This window comes from Cannabis sativa, chromosome 4, assembly GCF_029168945.1.
Source record: "Cannabis sativa cultivar Pink pepper isolate KNU-18-1 chromosome 4, ASM2916894v1, whole genome shotgun sequence".
Taxonomy (NCBI): domain Eukaryota; kingdom Viridiplantae; phylum Streptophyta; class Magnoliopsida; order Rosales; family Cannabaceae; genus Cannabis; species Cannabis sativa.
In genome coordinates, this window is record NC_083604.1 from 76,288,369 (window position 1) to 76,309,031 (window position 20,663).

The window sequence follows — 20,663 nt, forward strand, 5'->3', positions numbered from 1 at the left end:
TGTTCATTTGGAAACAAATGCTTTAGTTTATCTATTAATTCAAATACTGTTGGAACTGGCTCACTTATGGTTTATGACAACTTATATTTGCTTGACACTGTTGCTTCTTATAATGAAACCTTGAATGTGGAATCACGTGGTACTAAGCGTAAAATGGATAATGAAAAATCAAGTTCCTTATGGCACAAACGGTTAGGTCACATCTCTAGAAATAGAGTTGAGCTACTTGTGTCTGATGGAATTTTAGATTCAATTGATTTTTCAGACTTTGATGTTTGTATTGAATGCATCAAAGGCAAACAGACCAAAACAAAGAAATTGGGTGCGAAAAGAGTTACCGATGTCTTAGAGTTGATACACACAGATATTTGTGGGCCATTTCCTACACCTTCTTGGAATGGTCAACGATATTTCGTATCATTCATAGATGATTACTCAAGATATGCGTACCTATTTCTACTTCATGAAAAGTCTCAAGTGTTGGACGTGTTCAAATCTTTTAAGGCTGAAGTTGAGAATCAACTTAGCAAAAGAATAAAGCAAGTCGAGTACGGCAGTGGTGGTGAGTACTATGGCAGATATGACGGATCAGGTGAACAACGTCCAGGACCTTTTGCCAGGTATCTAGAGGAGTGTGGAATTGTCCCACAGTACACTATGCCAGGATCTCCTAGCATGAATGGTGTTGCTGAAAGACGAAACCGTACTCTTAAAGATATGGTAAGGAGTATGATCAGCCATTCAACCTTACCAGAATCACTCTGGGGAGAGGCACTTAAGACAGCAGCCTACATTTTGAATAGGGTACCAACTAAAGCAGCTGCAAAAACACCTTATGAGCTTTGGACAGGGCGAAAGCCTAGTCTTAAGCACTTTCATGTTTGGGGATGTCCAGCTGAGGCTAGGCCTTATAGGCCAAATGAAAAGAAGCTGGAACCCAAAACTGTGAGTAGTTACTTTATTGGATATTCTCAACGATCTAGGGGTTTCAAGTTTTATGATCCCAAAGTAAAGAATATATTTGAAACGGGAACTGCAAAGTTCTTTGAGGATATTGAGTATGGGGGGAGAAATACGGTTAAAGACTTTGTTTTTGAGGAGGATTTAGAATCAACCACTTCTCTTGAAGATGACTTGATTCCTATTCCAATAGTTGCTTTTGACAATATTCAAGATTCCATTCCTAATATTGATCAAGTTTTAGATCAAGAGCAACCAAACATAGTCAATCAAACCCCAGAGGTACAAACTCAACAACCTCAAGAACAAGCGCCTTTGCGACGATCCACTAGAGAAAGAAGAAATGATATTAATCCAGATGAATACATAGTGTATCTTCAAGAACATGAGGATGGCATTGGAATGATGGAAGATGATCCAATCAACTTTCATCAAGCCATGAAAAGTTCTAACTCTCAAAAGTGAAATGATGCCATGAATGAAGAGAATAAGTCTATGCAAGACAATAAAGTTTGGGAAGTTGTCCCATTACCAGAAGGTGTAAAACCAATTAGTTGTAAATGGATATTTAAAACCAAGAGGGATGAAAATGGTAATGTACTGGTGAGGTTGAAGGCACGTCTTGTAGCAAAAGGCTATACTCAGAAAGAAGGCATTGATTATAAAGAGACTTTCTCTCCAGTTTCATCGAAAGACTCTTTTAGGATAATAATGGCACTTGTTGCTCACTTTGATCTTGAGTTACATCAGATGGATGTTAAAACAGCGTTTCTCAATGGAGACATTGATGAGACAATTTATATGAAGCAACTAGAAAACTTTGTGGTTGGTGACCCAAAGAAAATGGTTTCCAAATTAAAAAAATCTATCTATGGACTCAAGCAAGCTTCCCGTCAATGGTACCACAAATTTCATCAAGTGGTTCTCTTATTTGGTTTTGAGATGAATGCTGTTGATGATTGTGTGTATCATAAGTTTAGTGGGAGTAAGTGTATATTTCTAGTTCTATATGTCGATGACATATTGCTTGCCACTAATGATATAGGCTTATTGCACGAAACTAAGAGATTTCTATCGAAGCATTTTGAGATGAAAGATCTTGGTGACGCCTCTTTTGTTTTAGGAATTCAAATACATCGAGACCATTCTCGGGGTATTCTTGGATTATCACAAAAGAGCTATATAGATAAAGTACTCAAACAGTTTGGCATGCAAGATTGTAGACCAGGTGATACCCCTGTCGTTAAAGGAGACAAATTTTGTCTTAAACAATGCCCTAAAGGAAGCCTTGAAATTCAAGAAATGCAAAAGATTCCCTACGCTTCGGTTGTTGGGAGTCTAATGTATGCTCAAGTTTGTACGCGTCCGGATATAGCGTACATTGTTGGAATGTTAGGCAGATACTTAAGCAATCCAGGAATTGATCACTGGAAAGCAGCCAAAAAGGTTATGAGATATTTGAAGAGAGCAAGAGAGTACATGCTCACATATAGGAGGTCAGATCACTTTGAGATCATTGGATATTCTGACTCCGACTTTGCGGGATGCCAAGATAGTTGAAGATCTACTTCGGGCTACATATATCTGTTAGGTGGTGGAGCTATATCATGGAGGAGTGCAAAACAAACACTCATAGCTTCATCCACCATGGCAGCAGAATTTGTTGCGTGTTATGAGGCATCCAACCATGGTATATGGCTGAGAAACTTTGTCACTGGGCTGCGCATTGTGGATAGAATTGAAAGACCACTTAAGTTGTATTGTGACAATAAGTCAGCTGTATTGTATTCCAACAACAATAGGAGCTCGACGAAGTCAAAACACATTGACATCAAGTTCCTTGTTGTAAAAGAAATGGTACAAAGTGGACAGATTTGTATAGAACACTTAGGTACAAACTCCATGATTGCAGACCCCCTTACTAAGGGTTTGCCACCCAAGGTCTTTCATGAGCACACTGCTCGTATGGGTGTTTTAGATTATGAGGATATCTAGATTCAGTGGGAGTTTATCTTTAGTGTGTTTTATTTGTTTTATGAAACATGTGTATTTGGATATTTTTCTGATAAGAAATTATGTTATTCAGTTTATTTCACTTTGTACATTTAAGCTAAAGTTTTGATCTCCATAAAGTAAAGTAGGACCAATTGAAAATTGACATGAATAGATCACCATGCATGTAATTTTCATACCACATTATCATGATTGATCTATGTCATTTGGCTATGTTGATATATGTGACCATTGATGGGTTTAGTTGTGATTGATACAACGAAAATCGCTTTGATCCTATGTTGATATAGTTAATGGACGAGATTGCACATGCCTATAGTTATGATGACAAAGTTATGAGCTCAATAAGGTTAACACATTTATATGTATACATATGTGACCCAGTGGGAGATTGTTAGAAATAATTGGGGTCACAATTGTATATATAAAATGTGTGTTGGGTCATCAAATAAATAAGTCAAATTTATGTGGTCTATTTTAGAATAAAGTTTATGACTTAAGGGCATGATTGTCATGATTTTAATTTGTGGATACCAATTAGATAGTTTCTGATTTGATGAGGGGCCAAATTAGAAATTATTAATAAATATTACCAACTGTTGTAACAGTTGGTAATATAACAGGTATGGGTCCCCATTTTGCATCGTATCATTATTTTTCCAGAGTTCCTGAATCCCCATCATCAGGAAAATAAGGTTTCAAAAGTTTTGATGCAAAATTGGAAGATCATACCAATCAAAGATCGATTCTATGGACTCCGGTACGCTTCCGCTAATCTATATTTCATTGTTTGATTCTCATGAATTAATTAGGCTATATTCAGAGTTTACAGTATTCTAACACCTCCCTCTCTCGATCTCCATTTCTTCTTGTCTCTCTCGTCCATCGATCTCCACCACCCCTCCTCTCGTCGGTCTCCCTCTACTCTTCGTCGCATACGTCCGACCACCACCACCTCCCGTCGGTGTCCCTCTCATCTTCGTCTCATACGTCGGACCACCACCACCTCCCGTCTGTCTCCCTCTCTCTCTTTCTCTCTCTCCAAGCTTGGTATAAATACATTTATTTATATATTTATTATATATATTTATTTTGTTATTGTATAAATTTAATGTGTTTTAAAGTTAGTTATTATTGTAACAAAATTAATTAGTTATTTTATTTTAATTTAGGTAAAATTATAAAGCTAATGGAAGAAAAAAAAATGAGGGAAAATATAGATTTTTCCACCATTAATGGCAGAAAAATCTGTATTGTTTTTAGTATAGGGCACGGTTTAAAACCGTCACCTATACCCTGTTATAGGCGACAGTTTTAAACCGTCAGGAAACTCACATTAGCGACGGTTTTGAACTGTTGCCTATTATGCCCGTTTTACGACGGTCGCATAGGCAACGGTTATAAAAACGGACGGGAATACTTTAAATGACTATTTTAAAACGTCGGGAAAACTCATTTTTGTAGTAGTGCATGCAAAAGGTTCGCACACTAGAAAACAAAGAATATTTTAAAAATCTGTAAAACTCTATTACTATAAGTTCTATAATATTGTCTAGTGAACTACTAAGGCTCGTTAAAATTCTAACTACGTAAAATTGTGTGTTTATTTGCCTTCTCAACTATTTCTTTAACTCTAAGCTCTCACTACAACAATAAAGGGTATTAGCATCCGCCACTAATAATGGGGTCATTAACGACAGGAAACGGAGTCCACTGCTAATAAAGTTCAAAATTTTAAAAAATAATATTTTTCGTTATTAGCGACGGGACCCACCATGCTAATGTCCACCGCTAATAATAATCGAGAAAAAACTGTTAAATTTCTTGCCCATTTAAATTTAGAATTCATTAGCGGTAGAGTATTACTCGCCTCCTCTCTCAGCTAACAATAATTTTTAATTTTAAAATATTTTTTTTTTTTGAATGGTTAATTTTAAAATATTAATTTGGCCTTATAGGGTATGTTTAAGCTTTATTAGCGATATGACACATTATTGAGTACTTTTTAGCATTTTTCCTATTTTGTATGTTTTTAAATTTATATGCTTTATTTTCTTGTAGTTTGATATGATTTATAAATTAATACTATTGTTTAATTTTTTCCTCCAAAAAAACCCCAACTTATATTAATATTATTAATTATTTCGCATGCATCAAACTTTTAGCTATATATACCTTATACATTTCACTATAATTTTTTCTATTTATATCAAATATACATAATAGATATAAAGAGAATTAGAAATGAGTTAGCTAGATATTAGGAGAAAAATATTTATTAAAAATCATTTGAAAGTCAAATAGTAGTAATGGAGTGCTAGCTTTCTTCACATATTTTTAAAAAATTTCAAAAGTATATTCATTTTACCTCATCTAATGAAGTTCATTTTTTTAACATTTAATATAATTTGAATTTGAAAAAGTAGATTTATATTAATTTTACCACATCTATATATGAGTGCTCTTAGTGGAGAATTTATAGAAAGGAACCATAGAAAAAAAGGAACAAAAAGTTGTGAATTATTAAGGAATAGTAGTACATATTATAGAATTTGGAATATACCAATTTTGAAACTCTAGTTGTTGACAAGAATTAATAACTTGATATTATACACAAATATAAATAAATGCCACTAGGGGAGAAGTCATATATAAAATATTAATAATGTAAGAAAAAAAAAATAACAAGTACTTTCTTGCGTGCTTCTACATAAGCATGTCCAACTTTATAATTAGGATTATTTTAGGTCCACTCCAATCAAAGTCTAATCTTATTTTAATTATTTGATAATGAAATCCAGATGTAATACATCATCAATTAATCATATATGATTTATTATTATTAGATGAAAATTAAAGGAGTGACACAAGTTAATATCATGAGTTGAAGAATCACGTCCCTCCTTTTTATATAAAAATATTTTTATGCCTAATTATATATCTTCGGTGATTAGTATATAATTATAGTTAAAATAATAATAATTTGTTTTGTTGTGGACGACATAGTACGGCCTAAAGCTAGCTTGGTAATGCTGAGTTGTTTTGTTTATAATTTTATTCCAAACGACATAAATATAGAGATTAGAGAGTCATAATTAATATAAATAATAATATGTGAGTAATTAATTAAGTTTTGGAATATGCACCTCCCATTCCCAATGCCTTAAATTATTAAATTTGAAGATATATCCACAAATCTGACTCAGCATGTTATCATCCCTTGTGGCTTATTTGAATACTTTTTTAAATTGTGTTTGTACGTTAGATTTATATATTATATATAAAAATTACATATATACATGCATTAATCTTGAAAGTGTTCGGTAGATTATTATAACGAGTAATTTGCGGCAAAACTCCCTCAACTATCAATTTACTTGCAAAAAACCATCCAACCTCATATTTTGGTGGGAAAACCCTCCAAAGTACTGTTTCGTTTACATTTTTAAGGTGCCGTCTATTCAGCTTTGTTAAGTCCTAATTTTGCCCACGTGGCAATGACAGGTCAATAAAAAATTATCCTACGTGGCCATATTTTAAAAAATAAAAATTAAAATAAAAACAAAAAATTTAAGAGTAATTTGCGGCAAAACTCCCTCAACTATCAATTTACTTGCAAAAAACCATCCAACCTTAAAGTTTTTTAGATGGTTTTTTGCAAGTAAATTGATAGTTGGGGGAGTTTTGCCGCAAATTACTCTTAAAGTTTTATTTTTATTTTGTAAAATATGGCCACATAGGATAATTTTTTAGTGACTTGTTATTGCCACGTGGGCAAAATTAGGAGCTGGACAGACGGCACCTTAAAATGTAAACGGAATAGTACTTTGGAGGGTTTTTCCACCAAAATATGAGGTTGGATGGTTTTTTGCAAGTAAATTGATAGTTGAGGGGGTTTTGCCGCAAATTACTCTATTATAACAGACAACATTAAGCATACATTTTATAATTTGTCCAAAAAAAAAGATTAGTTTAGAAAATAAAAAAGTTCCGTTGCCGGGAATCGAACCCGGGTCTCCTGGGTGAAAGCCAGATATCCTAACCGCTGGACGACAACGGATCATGTTTGTTGCTTAGAGATTATATTATATATCCTAAATAATTGTTTATACTTTATAATTTATGTTCGTATATGTAAATCATATATTATAAGCCCTTTGAAGTTTGAAGTTAAAAGCAAGTCTTATACAAAACTCTTAGGAGGCATTTTTTTTTTATCTTATTAACTATTTTTTTTTTACCCTTTTGATGCAATTTTTTCCCTTCTCAAATTAATATTTGACTCTTGCTGGTGTGCATTTTACTTACCAATGAAAAATGTGGGTGAAACCCAATAAATAAGTAAATAAATATTTATTTATATAATCGTGGAGCAAGAAAAAATACTTGGATTCAATAAAAAAGGGGAATTATATATGAGTTAAGATCATTTGGCACCAATTTTAATGATAATAATAGTTGTTGTTAATTATAGTGTAAACCATAATGGACAATAATAATTGTGATGGGAAAAATGGATGATGAGAATATCTCTTGAAATTTTAATGCATATAATATCTTACACCACATTGCTTTGCCGGTTCTGTACTCAATGGCTGATTTTACACACAATGATATGATGAATGTGCAAATTGCTTAATAATTTTGATTGTTTTAACCAGACTCAGGTGGTCTGAATCTGATTCCATTCCTTCATAACCAACCAATATTGAAATATATATACTATAAATAAAATAAATCAAGATTAATTTTTAGAAAGAAAACAATATCCATGTGATCATCTTCCTCATTGTTGGTTTCCCACAATAACCTTCTCTTAATTAATACTTTTCTTTCTTTGAGAATGTGTATGTGTAGAATCTAGACTAGGCTAGAGTAGAGACCAATTTAAGAAACAATAGTCATCTACTATGCCAAAAACTTTAACTTTAATTATTTTAAAGTTTTACTAATTATAAAGTCTTTGGACCGAAATTGTACTATCCCATGATGAAGACTAGCTAAGAGCACACTTAATACATGAGTTAAAATAGTTTAATCTTTAAATATTGAGTGTGCAATCAAAATTTTACATTGATTAAAATTAGAAAATATCATGATAATATAAAGGTGGACACTACTAGATTAGTATGAGATTTTTTGGGAATGTGCTTAAAAATAAAATATGAGGACTTAGACACAAAGGTATCAAACTAATGTGAGAGTTAGTAGAAGAGCGTGAGGGCTTTCGTTGGAGATTTGCGATTATATTTTTATGAAAAATTCATTAAGGAGTAAATTACGGAGTATAAGTTTCAAATTAAAAGTAAAATTTGCCCCCAAAAGAAAAAACGGGTAAGTTTTATAAGGAGTAAATTATGACCTATTGAGTTTATACATATTTACATGTGTTAGATCAATTATATAAAGGTAAATGGTCGCGAAACCTTCAAAACTTTCATTTTGGTTTTACTTAAACCCCAAAACTTAAATTTGGGTGGTAAAACTCCCAATACTCCTATTCTGTTAACAATTTAATATTTTCGTTCATTTTGAGTGTAAAGTGTCATATGTTGGACTGAACACTGTGTACACGTGGCACAATTTTATTGGTCCACGTAAAAATTATTTAAAAAATATAAAAAAATTAAAAAAAAATTAATTTGAAATTATAAATAAAAAAATAATTTTTTTTCTTTCTTTTTTTCCTTTCTTTCTTTTTCTTTTTCTTTTTCTTTCTTTTTTTCTTTCTTTTCTTTCTTTTTCTTTTTCAGTTCATCTCCTCTGACCTCTCTCGCTCTATCACTCTCTCTCTCTATCGATCTCCTCTCTCTATCTCTCTTAGTCTCAATCTAGGGTTTTCAAAACCCTTGGACAGCCACTACGGTAGTTCTCCGACCACCCCAAGCCACCTTGACTCCTCTCTCTCTCTCTCTATCTCGATCTCCTCTCTCCCTCCCTCTTAGTCCCGATGATCTCAAATCCCTTTGGCAGCCACCACAGGCCACCTTGAAGGTTCTCCGAAAACCCCCAGCCACCTCGACGGTTCTCTGACAACCTCCAGCCACTTCGACGGTTCTCCGACAACCCCCAGCCACCTCGACGACGCTTCTCTCTCCCTCGGTGCTCTCGTAAGTCCTATCCTCTCCTCATTTCTCTTTATCAAAATTGTTGTTTTATTTTTCCAGTGTTTTGTGATTTGGAAAAATACATATTTTGGTTTAAGAAACTATATTTTGGTATTTTGTAATTTGCATTTTTTTTTCTGTTTTAGGTGAGCTTTGATTGGTTTTATGTGGTGGTGGTAGTTTTGGTGAGGTGTTGGTAGTTTTCTGGTGGAGAGAGAGAGAAGAGAGAGAGAGAGAGAGAGAGTTGACTATAAATGAAAAAACTGAAAAGAAAAAAGAAACAGACGAAAGAAAAGAAAAAAAGAAAAAAAAGAAAATTATTTTTTATTTATAATTTTTTAAAATTTTAAATTAATTTTATTTTAATTTTTTTAAATAATTTTTTACGTAAAACAATAAAATTGTGCCACGTGTATACTGTGTCCAGTCTAACATGACACTTAACACCTAAAATGAACTGAAATATTAAATTGCTAACAGAATAGGAGTATTGGAGGTTTTACTGCCCAAATTTGAGTTTTGCCGTCATTTACCCATTATATAATTGATCTAATGGTATTAATCATTATATATCAAACTAAGCATACAGTACATTAACTAAAAAAAACTTCAACATTAATTTTATTAGATTATCTCAAATTGTGTAAATTTTGTGCTAAATTTGACTACAATGATCAATCTATATTTAGCCCAAATTTTATAATTATGTTCCAATACACTAAGAATATAATAAACTTCATTTAAATTAATAGAAAGTGATAAAAAATCAAGAAAAACATTTATTTTTTTTTTCTTTTATTTTTTTTTGAAGAAAAAGAATTCCATCAAAAAGGCACAAAGCCAAAAATTAAATAGAGCAATACAAGAAATTAAAAATTGGTATCCAGGAAGAAGACCTGGCCACTAAATTTGATAAACATCTAAAGATAGAGCATACGAGCAAGAGAATGTGCCATACTATTATATAAACACTTAAAATGAGAAAGAGTAATAATAGAAAAAGAGGACCAGATATGGTTAATATCTTTGACAATAGAATCAAATTAAGTAGAACAAATTTCAATACTCAAAATAGCTTGCACTAAACAAAGACAACCAAAGAAAACTATAAGACTTGTGTAACCCAAATGAAGACAAAGCAGTAGGCCTTGCAACATGGCCGCCGCCTCTGCCACATGAGGCTCATAAGCAACAAACATTGGCGATGCACCTGAGCAGAGAAACACTCTCAACTGGTTCAACACCACGGCCCCTAGGCCATGTTCTACCCTTCTGCATGAATTCCAACATCCACAAATAAGTTAATATCCCCGAACACTATCTCATGAGTCCCATGGTTAGTAGACGGACCAATTACCTTAGGAACACTCTGGACCACCAACATAGAAAACAAACCCTAAGCGTCTTGATACCGCCAAAGAAAATTCAAAGACCACTAGTTGACCATCATATCTGAGAGTAATTTATGATCATAAACAAATGTATTCTACCTATGCCAAATCCTCCACCAAAGAACAACAAACATTTCTTTTTTATTGAAAGTATATAAAAACATTTAATTTACAATATAGAAAAGAGTATTTAAACATTCCATTTTACTCACAGCAATACAAAATAAAAAAATTATTTCACACTCGTATAAAATAAAAAAATTACTTGTACAACAAACAATTTGAATCCTGTTTTTTGTGTTAATTTTTTTTTTTTGAATTTCTCAAATTTTACAAAATAATTTAAATAATTACAACTTATTGGACCATGAAAAAATTGAACTAAAAAATTCGTCAAAATGCCAAAACAAGTCCATAGAATTTTCCTATAATTACATAAGGCACTATTTTTTGTAAAAAAAATTACATTTTTACGTTTGAAGAATTTTTTTTACATTTTTACGGTTTTTCATAGAAATAACACAAAAACAACAAAAAAAATACATAAAAGTAACATGAAAATAGCATCAAAAAATAATATACATATAACAAAAAATTAACAAGAATACAACATAAAAAGACCGTATTTTCTGTAAATAAAATTAAAAAAAATCGTAAAAATATTTAAAATTCTGTGAAACCATATTTTTGTAAATTTTTTGTTGTTTTTGTGTATTTGTGAAATAATCCCTATTTTGTTTGATTCTATTTCAGCTTTAATTCGTATTCATATATTTCCATTCCTTAGCCCAAACGCAGCAAACTTACCACCCCTTCTTGAATCAAACAGCCCAAAGTTCAAAGCCTGCAAGCCCAAACGTAGAAGGCTCCTATGCTATCAATCAATACGAGTACGACAAGGATATCAATTGGGCCATCGACCTTTATACAATGGACCAGCCCAGTTATATCTTTTGGGACAATTTAAAAAAGAGAAATTTGAAATTATATACATATTAGGAACTAAAATTGGTATCCTAATCTAAAACTATACATAATTTGTAAAATGGGATAACTTTTACTTAAACCCAATTTTACCTCTCTCTCTCTCTCTCTCTCTCTCTCTCTCTCTCTCTCTCTCTCTCTCTCTCTCTCTCTCTCTCTCTCTCTCTCTCTCTCTCTCTCTCTCTCTCTCTCTCTCTCTCTCTCTCTCTCTCTCTCTCTCTCTCTCTCTCTCTCTCTCTCTCTCTCTCTCTCTCTCTCTCTCTCTCTCTCTCTCTCTCTCTCTCTCTCTCTCTCTCTCTCTCTCTCTCTCTCTCTCTCTCTCTCTCTCTCTCTCTCTCTCTCTCTCTCTCTCTCTCTCTCTCTCTCTCTCTCTCTCTCTCTCTCTAGCATTTGAAATCGCACCACCCACGAATCCCCACTCGAACGAAGAACTCACCGAACCCACCACCCCACGAAGGGAACCCATCCACTGAGCACGCGACGAGCCTTTCCCGTTTCGGTTTTTTAATTTTTTTTTTCTTATTGATTATGGTAAAAATATTGTTAGTTGATAGATTTAGGTTGGATATGTGCATTCTTGATTAGATCTAGGGTTAGATGGAGTAGATCTAGGGTCTGTGATCTTTCTGGGCAAGAAAATCTGATTTTCTGGTTTGACATGAGCTTGAAGATGAAGGCCCGATGCATGGCCCGATGGTCCGATGCATGGCCTGATGTAGGCCCGATGGTCTGATGCCCATTTTGGATTTTTTTTAAAAAAATTCTATTTATAGGACTGGCCCGATGGGCCCGATGTAGGGCTCGATGGTCGGCCCGATGGTCAGATGCCCACTTTATTTTTTTTTTAATTTTTTTCATTTTATATGATTGGCCCGATGGGGCCGATGTAGGGCCCGATGGTCAGATGATTGGCCCGATGGGCCCGATGTATGGCCCGATGTAGGGCCCGATGCCCACTTTATTTTTTTTTTTATTATTTTTTTGTTTATAACAAAGAGAGAAGAAAAGAGAGGGGAGGCGGTAATGTAAATTGGGGTATTTTAGGGATATTCTAAAATGTGTCATATCCCACAAATATTAAATGTTATGTGTTTAGAGAAAAAATATTAAGTATATGTAAGTATAGAAAATCAAATTTCCCTTTCAAAAAATATACAAAAGCAACAAAAAAATACGGTTTTTTACGGAATTTTCAATATTTTTACAGTTTTTTAGATTTTGTTTACATAAATACGGTCTTTTATGTATTTTTATGTTGAATTTTTATTTATATATTATTTTTTTTATGTTATTTTGATGTTATTTTCATATGGTTTTTTTTTATTGTTTTCTTGTGTTTTTATAGAATACCGTAAATATGTAAGGGAAAAAACTTTGAAAGTAGAAATATAACAAATTTTTAAAAATTAGTATTTTATGTAATTATCTTTTTTTTTTTGCTTGAAGTTACTCATCATATTATTGTATTCCATTTTATGAAAAATTTTCAAAAATATTATTTTTTTTTTATATTTTATTTACAATTTTACAGCCTAAAATTTTTTATTCATAAAAATACACTTTTTAGCAAAAAGTAAGAAAACAACTAAAAAATAATAAGTAATTAACCTCACGATAACTATTATTAAACTATAACACAACCTATTGACAATTATAATACAACTATAAATAAACAATAAAACAATTAATAAATAGTTTATTATTTTTACCAAACTACGTATTTTTGTAAATAAATAAACTTAAAGCGTAAAAATGAAAATTTATATGTTAACTTGTTCTGTAATTTTTTTAAAAAAAAAATTTAGTCTGTTATGTATAAACTTCTTTGGTAAAATATAGTGTATATTAACAAAAATAAAAGGTTTGATACGTACCTTTTGCTAATCAAGATTAGAAATACCCTATTTCGTTTGTTAGGAAAAAAAGTTCTAAGTCATTATCATAGTTCTACTTCTCCATTAGGATAGTAACATGTTTATTAAACTCATAAAGATGAAAGAGTTTAGAATGAAAAATAATAATAATAATCATAAAATCATATGAAAGAATGAATAGTGTTTAGGTAAATTCCTTAGCTATGCATTACTTGATGTATATAATTTTTTAAAAAAATTTTAAAGAATGATATATTTTATTGGAAGTGTTCTAAGAAATGGCATCTTCCTTATCTTCCTTTTGGTTTAGTTGTCACCCTCACTCACTTTAGTAAGAGCACTCTCAACAGTTTCTCTATTCTATTCTTTAAAATACCTCACTAAAACTTTATTTTTTTTATTTTACCTCACACATTTACATTACACCATACATCAGTTTCTTTATATTTTTCTCTATATCATTTAAATATTATATCTTCACATATATTTTATTAATAAAAATAAAAAAAACAATACACAAATGAATAAAAAGAAGAATAAAAAATTAATTAAAGAAACAAAAAAATAGAAAGAAAAAATATAAAATATATTTACCTCTTCACTATTCATTGAGCTATATGTAGAGAATAGTTTCTTGGAGTTTGGAAATATGTATAATAGCTAAGAGTTTAAAGTATTTGATGGAGCTTAATTTTAAACTCTTAGCTATTTTATTTTACCTTTTAGCTATTGTAACTCATTTGTTGTGAGTGTTCTAACTCTGGCTAGTCCCCATGTAATAATGAGTTTTAAGATAAAAGAAATTGAATTACTCATCAATTAAAAGAATATATTATTTTATTTCCTAAAATTAGCTCCAACAATTGGTGTGACAAATTCATATGTAAGCAAAGCAAGAACTTTTTATTGTCTTTTTTTTTTTTTCGTTTCTTTTAGGCCTTGAGTTGAGTTTTCTTAGTGGAATTTATTCAATTATATCCACTTAAGCCCGCTAAAGAGAATCATAATATGTCAACTATGTGAATTAAATTGTTGTCCAATAGAAAACTCAAGTGGTAGATAGTTATTCTGACTTTTTATAAGAGTTAAACTTCATCATTAATGTTCAAATCTATATTTTTAATGAAAAATTAATAAGCATGAAATTGATTTGTGTTTAGTAACATTTTTTTAAATTAATTTTTTTTATTTTTAAAATTAAAAAAATAAAAATATTTTCTAAAATCATAATCTATAAAACTATTTTTACTTTTGAATATTTTAATTGAGAATCAAAATTTTAAAAAATAAAAAAAGTCACTTTCAATTTTTTTTTAAAACAAATTTCTTTTTTTTTTTTCATTATTTTAGACTCACCCTAACCTAGACCTTGGAACCTGAACCCCGACTCAAATCCTAACCCAGACCTGGACCCGACTTTAATAAAATAATAAAAGATGAGAATGAAATTCATATAACACATATTATATTTTTTATTTTTAAAATTAAAAAATAAAAATGTTACCAAACACTACCTAAATAATGTAATTATATTTGTGTTTAACTGTTAAAAAAAATTATATTTGTGTTTAAATGTTAATTAAAAATTATATGAATTCTTATTTTTATATCTGACAAAATCATTATCAATTTGCACAATAAAATAATATCGTATGATAATTGACTATTTAAAACATAGTAATATTTCATAACCACACCTAACTAATTAGAATTAATTAGAAAGACAAAATCAATTATCAATTTGCTCAATAAAATATAAGGTAAATAATAATATCATTTTAAATCTTGCGTTTTGTAAAAGTTACCAATTGGATCTTGTGTTTTGTAAAAGTTACCAATTGGATCTTCTGTTTTGTTAAATGACAAAATGAACTCTGTATTTTCCAAAATGGTAAAAATAGAACTATGAGCTTAATTTTCGACAACTTTTTCTTTTAGTATAACCAACTTGAAGACAATTTCTAACACGAACAGATACAGAAAATGTAAATAATTTTGTCATAACACTTTTAGATCGGACTATTATTAAATTTTATTTTGACAAAAAATCAGTTCAGGGTCCTATTTGTACCATTTTAGAAAATACAGGGTCTATTTTATCATTTAACAAAACAAAGAATCTAATTAGTAACTTTTGCAAAACAGAGGGTCTAAAATAGTATTTACCCTCAAATATATTGTATGATAATTTATTATTTAAAACATAGTAATATTTCATAACCACACCTAATTAATTAGAGTGTAATAGAGACAATTACTTCCAATTACAAGATTATTGTATAATTACATTTACACGGTTAAACAAACACATCAAACTTAATAATAATTTAAATTACAATCAATTTTAAGTACAAAGTGATTTTTTCTAAATGCACCTAATTTAGTTAAAATTGACTTTAATGCAGCCATTATTTACCAAAAGATGAAAATAAGAAAAATCCATATCCAGTTAGTTACGAGTACTACTTTACATCATCCAAACAAATCTTTAACCTTGTAACATAGAAAAGTACTTGAATAAAATAAATTGTATATTTTTCTATATAAAAACTTTCAGATATTCATTACAACAAAGTATAAGCCTGATCAACAACAATGGCGATGATCCAATTTTCACCTATAAGAAGGATCAAACAAAGTCTTTGACCCAAGAACAAGAGGTGAAATTTTTACCTTACAAATGTTTTCGACTTGCAACTAAAACCCGAACCAGTAAAGGTCTAGCCACTCAACTTGATGATTGCCTTATTATTCTCTGTATGATCACTCTCCTAGCCATTGTTATTTCTTGAATACACTTCTCATTCTGTTGAGTTAAGCTCTCAGTAGTTTCAGTAAACACTTCCAGCTTCTTCTTGATCTCGTCTATAACGATCTTTAAAGAGTCCTCTTGAGTAAAAGCGAATTCAGCATGAACCATCAGTGACTCAATCACAATTTCCAACTTGTTAACAAGCAGCCTAATGTTCTCCAAATCCTTGAGTGTAACAAAAGTTCCAACCTGCATTGAGCTGGTTAAAGCTCTCTGTCCTCTAACAGCATTTCCATACCGATTCCAAAGCACATTACACCATTTCCCAACCGAGCCTATCGGGACAGCCAATGCACCCAGCAGGGCTGTAACAACAGGCGGTGCAGCAATAGCAGCAGCCACAACTGTGAAAATCAACACCGAAACAAATGTTGCCACGAAAATAACATTCGATACCTTCCTCCAAGTCTTGATAGATTTCAGTTTCTTATCAAGCTTTCTCTTTCTTTTCTGCAACTTTTCCAACATTGTCACCTGTTGCTTAAACACAGATTGAAATAACACAAAGAACTCTTCAGTAAAAGGGTCTCCGGCCTCCTTGAATCGAGCTAGTTCTTGTAATGTCTTGGCAAAGCTACTACTACTCCCACTAGAACCACATTCAGTTTCTTCCTCAAACTTCCTAACCGCAGCTCGAATTATAAGCTGGTTCCCCATTGTACGCTTTAGACATTTCTCAAGAGCAGAACAGAAATCCAAAGTTTGGATACTGTTATCAAAGTACATCTCAACAAGAGAAAACATCTCTTGATTGTTCCATATATCTTTCTTGTTCTCTAATATCACTTTCACCACTTCTTGATTCATCTCAAGTAAACAATCAGTCATCTCTTTGAGTGAGTTGAAAGACAAAGATCTAACCTCAAGTCCAGTGGCAAGGGTGCCAATGACTCTGTTAGTTCTCTCCTGAAGAACAGCATCAAATGACTGTAAACTAGGGTCTTGTTTACAAGCTGTCTCGTAGGAGCTTAGATCAATTTCATACTGTGAATTTTTACTATATTCAAGTGGTGTCAGTGGCTGTGTCTGTGTCTGTGGTTGTAGTTGTGGTTGTGGTTGTACTGAATCAGTACTAGACGGTTTGCTAGAATGTCCTCCCATCATTTGTATAGTTAAAAACTCAGAAATGTAAAAGACCCAGAATCTGAATTTTGTTTATGGAACCACCAAATTCAAAAAATTCCCCTTTTTTTCCTCAGTGTTTGTAATTCAATTGAATCTCTCAGGTAAAGCTTGAACAAACCCAAATTTGATCAATAAAATAGTCAAATATTATTGATTTCCTAAAGAAGAGATATCCTAGGTTGTCCCAACTCAGGTCAAACCTTCTGATTTAGTAAATTAAAGAAGAAAAGTCACAAAGTTCGGATTTTTCGCCTAGATCTTAAAAACCCAGATGGCCAAAACCAAAAAAATCTAAAGCTGAAAACGTTTCAAGTAAAGAAGAGAAAAATAGAGAGAGAAAGAAAGAGCCCAATTGTTTAAAACGACTTGAATTACCTGAAATTCAGCTTAAATAGAAAACCCAAGTGGAGTTCTTGTCTGGTTTCCATTCGAAGATCTAAACCAAACTCTAGTAATCCAGCCATAAATAAATAGCTCTATCCCTTCCAAAACCCAGAGAAAATAATAAAAGCAGAAAGCTTTAATGATAAAAGAAGAGTCTTTCTTTTGTGGGGCAAAGAAAAGAAGGGTTTTAGGTTATTGATTTAGAAGAGAAGAAGTTGAAAAGGAAGTAAATGACTCACTCACATTGTCGTTTAACAATAAAGTGTAATATTCTTTTCTCCTTCTTCTGTAGTTCTACTCGTTCAAAGAGTCAAAGTCTCCAAGGGCGTCGGCGACTTTGCTTCTTTGGTGAATAATTATGATTTTTTAGTATAAAAATTTGAATAATGAACAACTCAAATCATATTTAGCTGAGACGGAAACATCGAAGATGTTGCTTGTTAAACGACAAGTCAATTTACAATTATTAATTTATTATTATATCATTCCTCTGCGTGTTCTATTCACATTGAAGTTTCCAACATTAATCCTCAAGGATTATATATTAATACTATGATTAGTAAATAACAACACACTTTCTTTCTCCTCTTCTACTCTCTCAATTCTTTAATATTCACATTTCTATACACCAACAATAGATCTGCTCTTCGTTATTCTTCTCTCAATTTGATTATTTACATGTCTATTAAAAAATGACTAAATATTTTAGACTCTATGTTTTGAAAAAATTACAAATTGAACTTTATATTTTATTAAATGATAAAATAAATTTTGTATTTTTCAAAATTGTATAAATAAGACTCTGAATTAATTTTTTGTCAAAATAAAACTTAATAATAATTCAATCTAGAGATATTATGACAAAACTAGTTATATTTTCTGTATCTGTTCGTATTATAAATTGTCTTAAAGTTGGTTATATTAAAAAATAAAATTGTTGAAAATTAAGCTCAGAGTCCTATTTTTATCATTTTGAAAAATATAGGTTTATTTTATCATTTAACAAAACAGATGATCCAATTATTAACTTTTGTAAAATACAAGGTCCAAAATGATATTTACTCATAAAAAATAAAGTAATTTGCCGTATAAATCCAAGTTTAATTTTTTATTGTAAATAAATACCTAGATTTAATTTTTAGTGGTAATAATATTTAAATTATATTTTTTATCTGACCGTTAAATGTTAAGTCATTATTCACGTATTATTTTTTTATTGATATATTTAAACTATTTTAAAATATATATATATAATGACCTGGATCAATCAAAAATGTATAGGGGAGTTTTTTTTTAGGAAATTATACTATATACTTCTTTTAAATTAATGTTTTTAATTTTTATATTCTCTTTCAAAATCTATTATACCTACTTCTTTTTTCAATCATTCTACTAATTTTACCCCTATTACTTCACGATATTTTTCATTCTTCTCTAATTAAAATTTTGCTCCAACTTTCCCTCAAACTTACATATCTATCTCCAAAGAACACACAATTTATTATGTTTGAAATTATATCTTAATCGATAATTTGAGTACAATACTCATAAAAAGAGAGTGAATTAAATTTTATTTGAAGATAAATTTGGCTAATGTATAACAAAAAAAAAGTATTCTTCAACTTCTCCCAATTTTTTTTTATATTTCATAAATTTTTAAGTACACTTTATTTTGATAATTTTTTATTTTTTCTAAAATATATATCTTTAATTTATACACATTTTTTTAAGAAAAAAATTATTCCTTCTCGTATTCTTAGAAAATATATTTTAAATAAGACAAAAAATTAAATAAAATATTATATAAAATTTTATTAGAAAAAAAAAACACATGATTTAAAAAAAATGTGAAAATAATCATTCGAGAAAATAATGTGAAAAATAAATATTAAAAATGATTTTTAAAAATTAATTTAAGTTAATTTTTTTATTAATATTAAGTGTCTTTCTAATTCTATGGGTTGCAAATAAAACTCTGAATTAGTATAATTTTATTAGTCTGTTATTTTTTTAAAAGTAATTTGCCGTATAAATACATAAGTTTAATTTCTAGCTGCAAATAATACTTTATAATTTTAGAACTTCTGTAGGTACCTGATTAAGTAAATTATCACGTGGCAATTCTTGATTGGTCTAAATTATTAAATTTTTATTATTTAAAAAAATTAGTTTAAATATACCAATAAGAAAATGACACGTGGATATAATAGCTTAACATTTAACGGTTAGGTACTTACAGAGTTCCAAAAATATAACTTAAATATTATCACTGCTAAAAATTAAACTTAAGTATTTATTTGTAATTGAAAGTTAAACTTAAATATTTATGCCGCAAATTATTTTTTTATGTATAAGATGCAGGGCCGGCCCAAGCATTGGGCAGCTTGGGCTATTGCACAAACCCCTATTTTTCTAAGGCCCATTTTTTTTTTTTAAAGAAAAAGTTTATTTTTTTATCTTTTATTTTTCTACTATATACATAAATAAAAAATTTATAATTGAAAATTTATGAACAAATCTTAAAAAAAAAGTTAGTAATAAAATTATAGTTTTAGTGTACACGTTTTTTTTTATATATATATATATAAAAAAAAGTCTAATTTTAAAATTTTAAATAAGGCCCCCAAAATGCTTTGGTCAGCATGATAAATGGAAATTTCGCTTATTGAATTTTTTTTTTTTTTTTTTTTATAGGAGATTGAATAAAAGGTTTCATTGTCGTTTGTAATCATGTAAATACAAAGTGGGTACAGATTTTTTCCTTTAAAAAGTTAATATAATAAATAAATAAATAACTAAATGAAAAATGTCACTCAGAAAAGTTAATAACAAATAGTTAAATAAAGTTGTTTCTAAATCACAAACAAACATGTCGTTGTAGTATAGTGGTAAGTATTCCCGCCTGTCACGCGGGTGACCCGGGTTCGATCCCCGGCAACGGCGATTTTGCTTCTTTTCCAATTTTGTATTTGTGATTAAAAAGTTAAAGAACCAAATAGGTCTACATTTATTA

The 20,663-nt window shown here is 30.4% G+C and overlaps 1 protein-coding gene and 2 non-coding genes across 3 annotated transcripts; 1 reads left to right on the forward strand and 2 right to left on the reverse strand.

Annotated features, from left to right (window-relative positions):
• Nucleotides 1-6,961: 6,961 nt before the first annotated feature.
• On the reverse strand, nucleotides 6,962-7,033 carry TRNAE-UUC (transfer RNA glutamic acid (anticodon UUC)). Its single transcript has one exon. It is a non-coding gene; the product is annotated as a tRNA-Glu (tRNA).
• Nucleotides 7,034-15,842: 8,809 nt separating this feature from the next.
• On the reverse strand, nucleotides 15,843-18,237 carry LOC115714429 (UPF0496 protein At2g18630). Its single transcript, XM_030643134.2, has one exon. It carries the CDS (start codon nucleotides 17,243-17,245, stop codon nucleotides 16,058-16,060), a length of 1,188 nt encoding a protein of 395 aa, XP_030498994.1. The 5' UTR covers nucleotides 17,246-18,237; the 3' UTR covers nucleotides 15,843-16,057.
• Nucleotides 18,238-20,521: 2,284 nt separating this feature from the next.
• TRNAD-GUC (transfer RNA aspartic acid (anticodon GUC)) lies at nucleotides 20,522-20,593 on the forward strand. Its single transcript has one exon. It is a non-coding gene; the product is annotated as a tRNA-Asp (tRNA).
• Nucleotides 20,594-20,663: the final 70 nt, after the last annotated feature.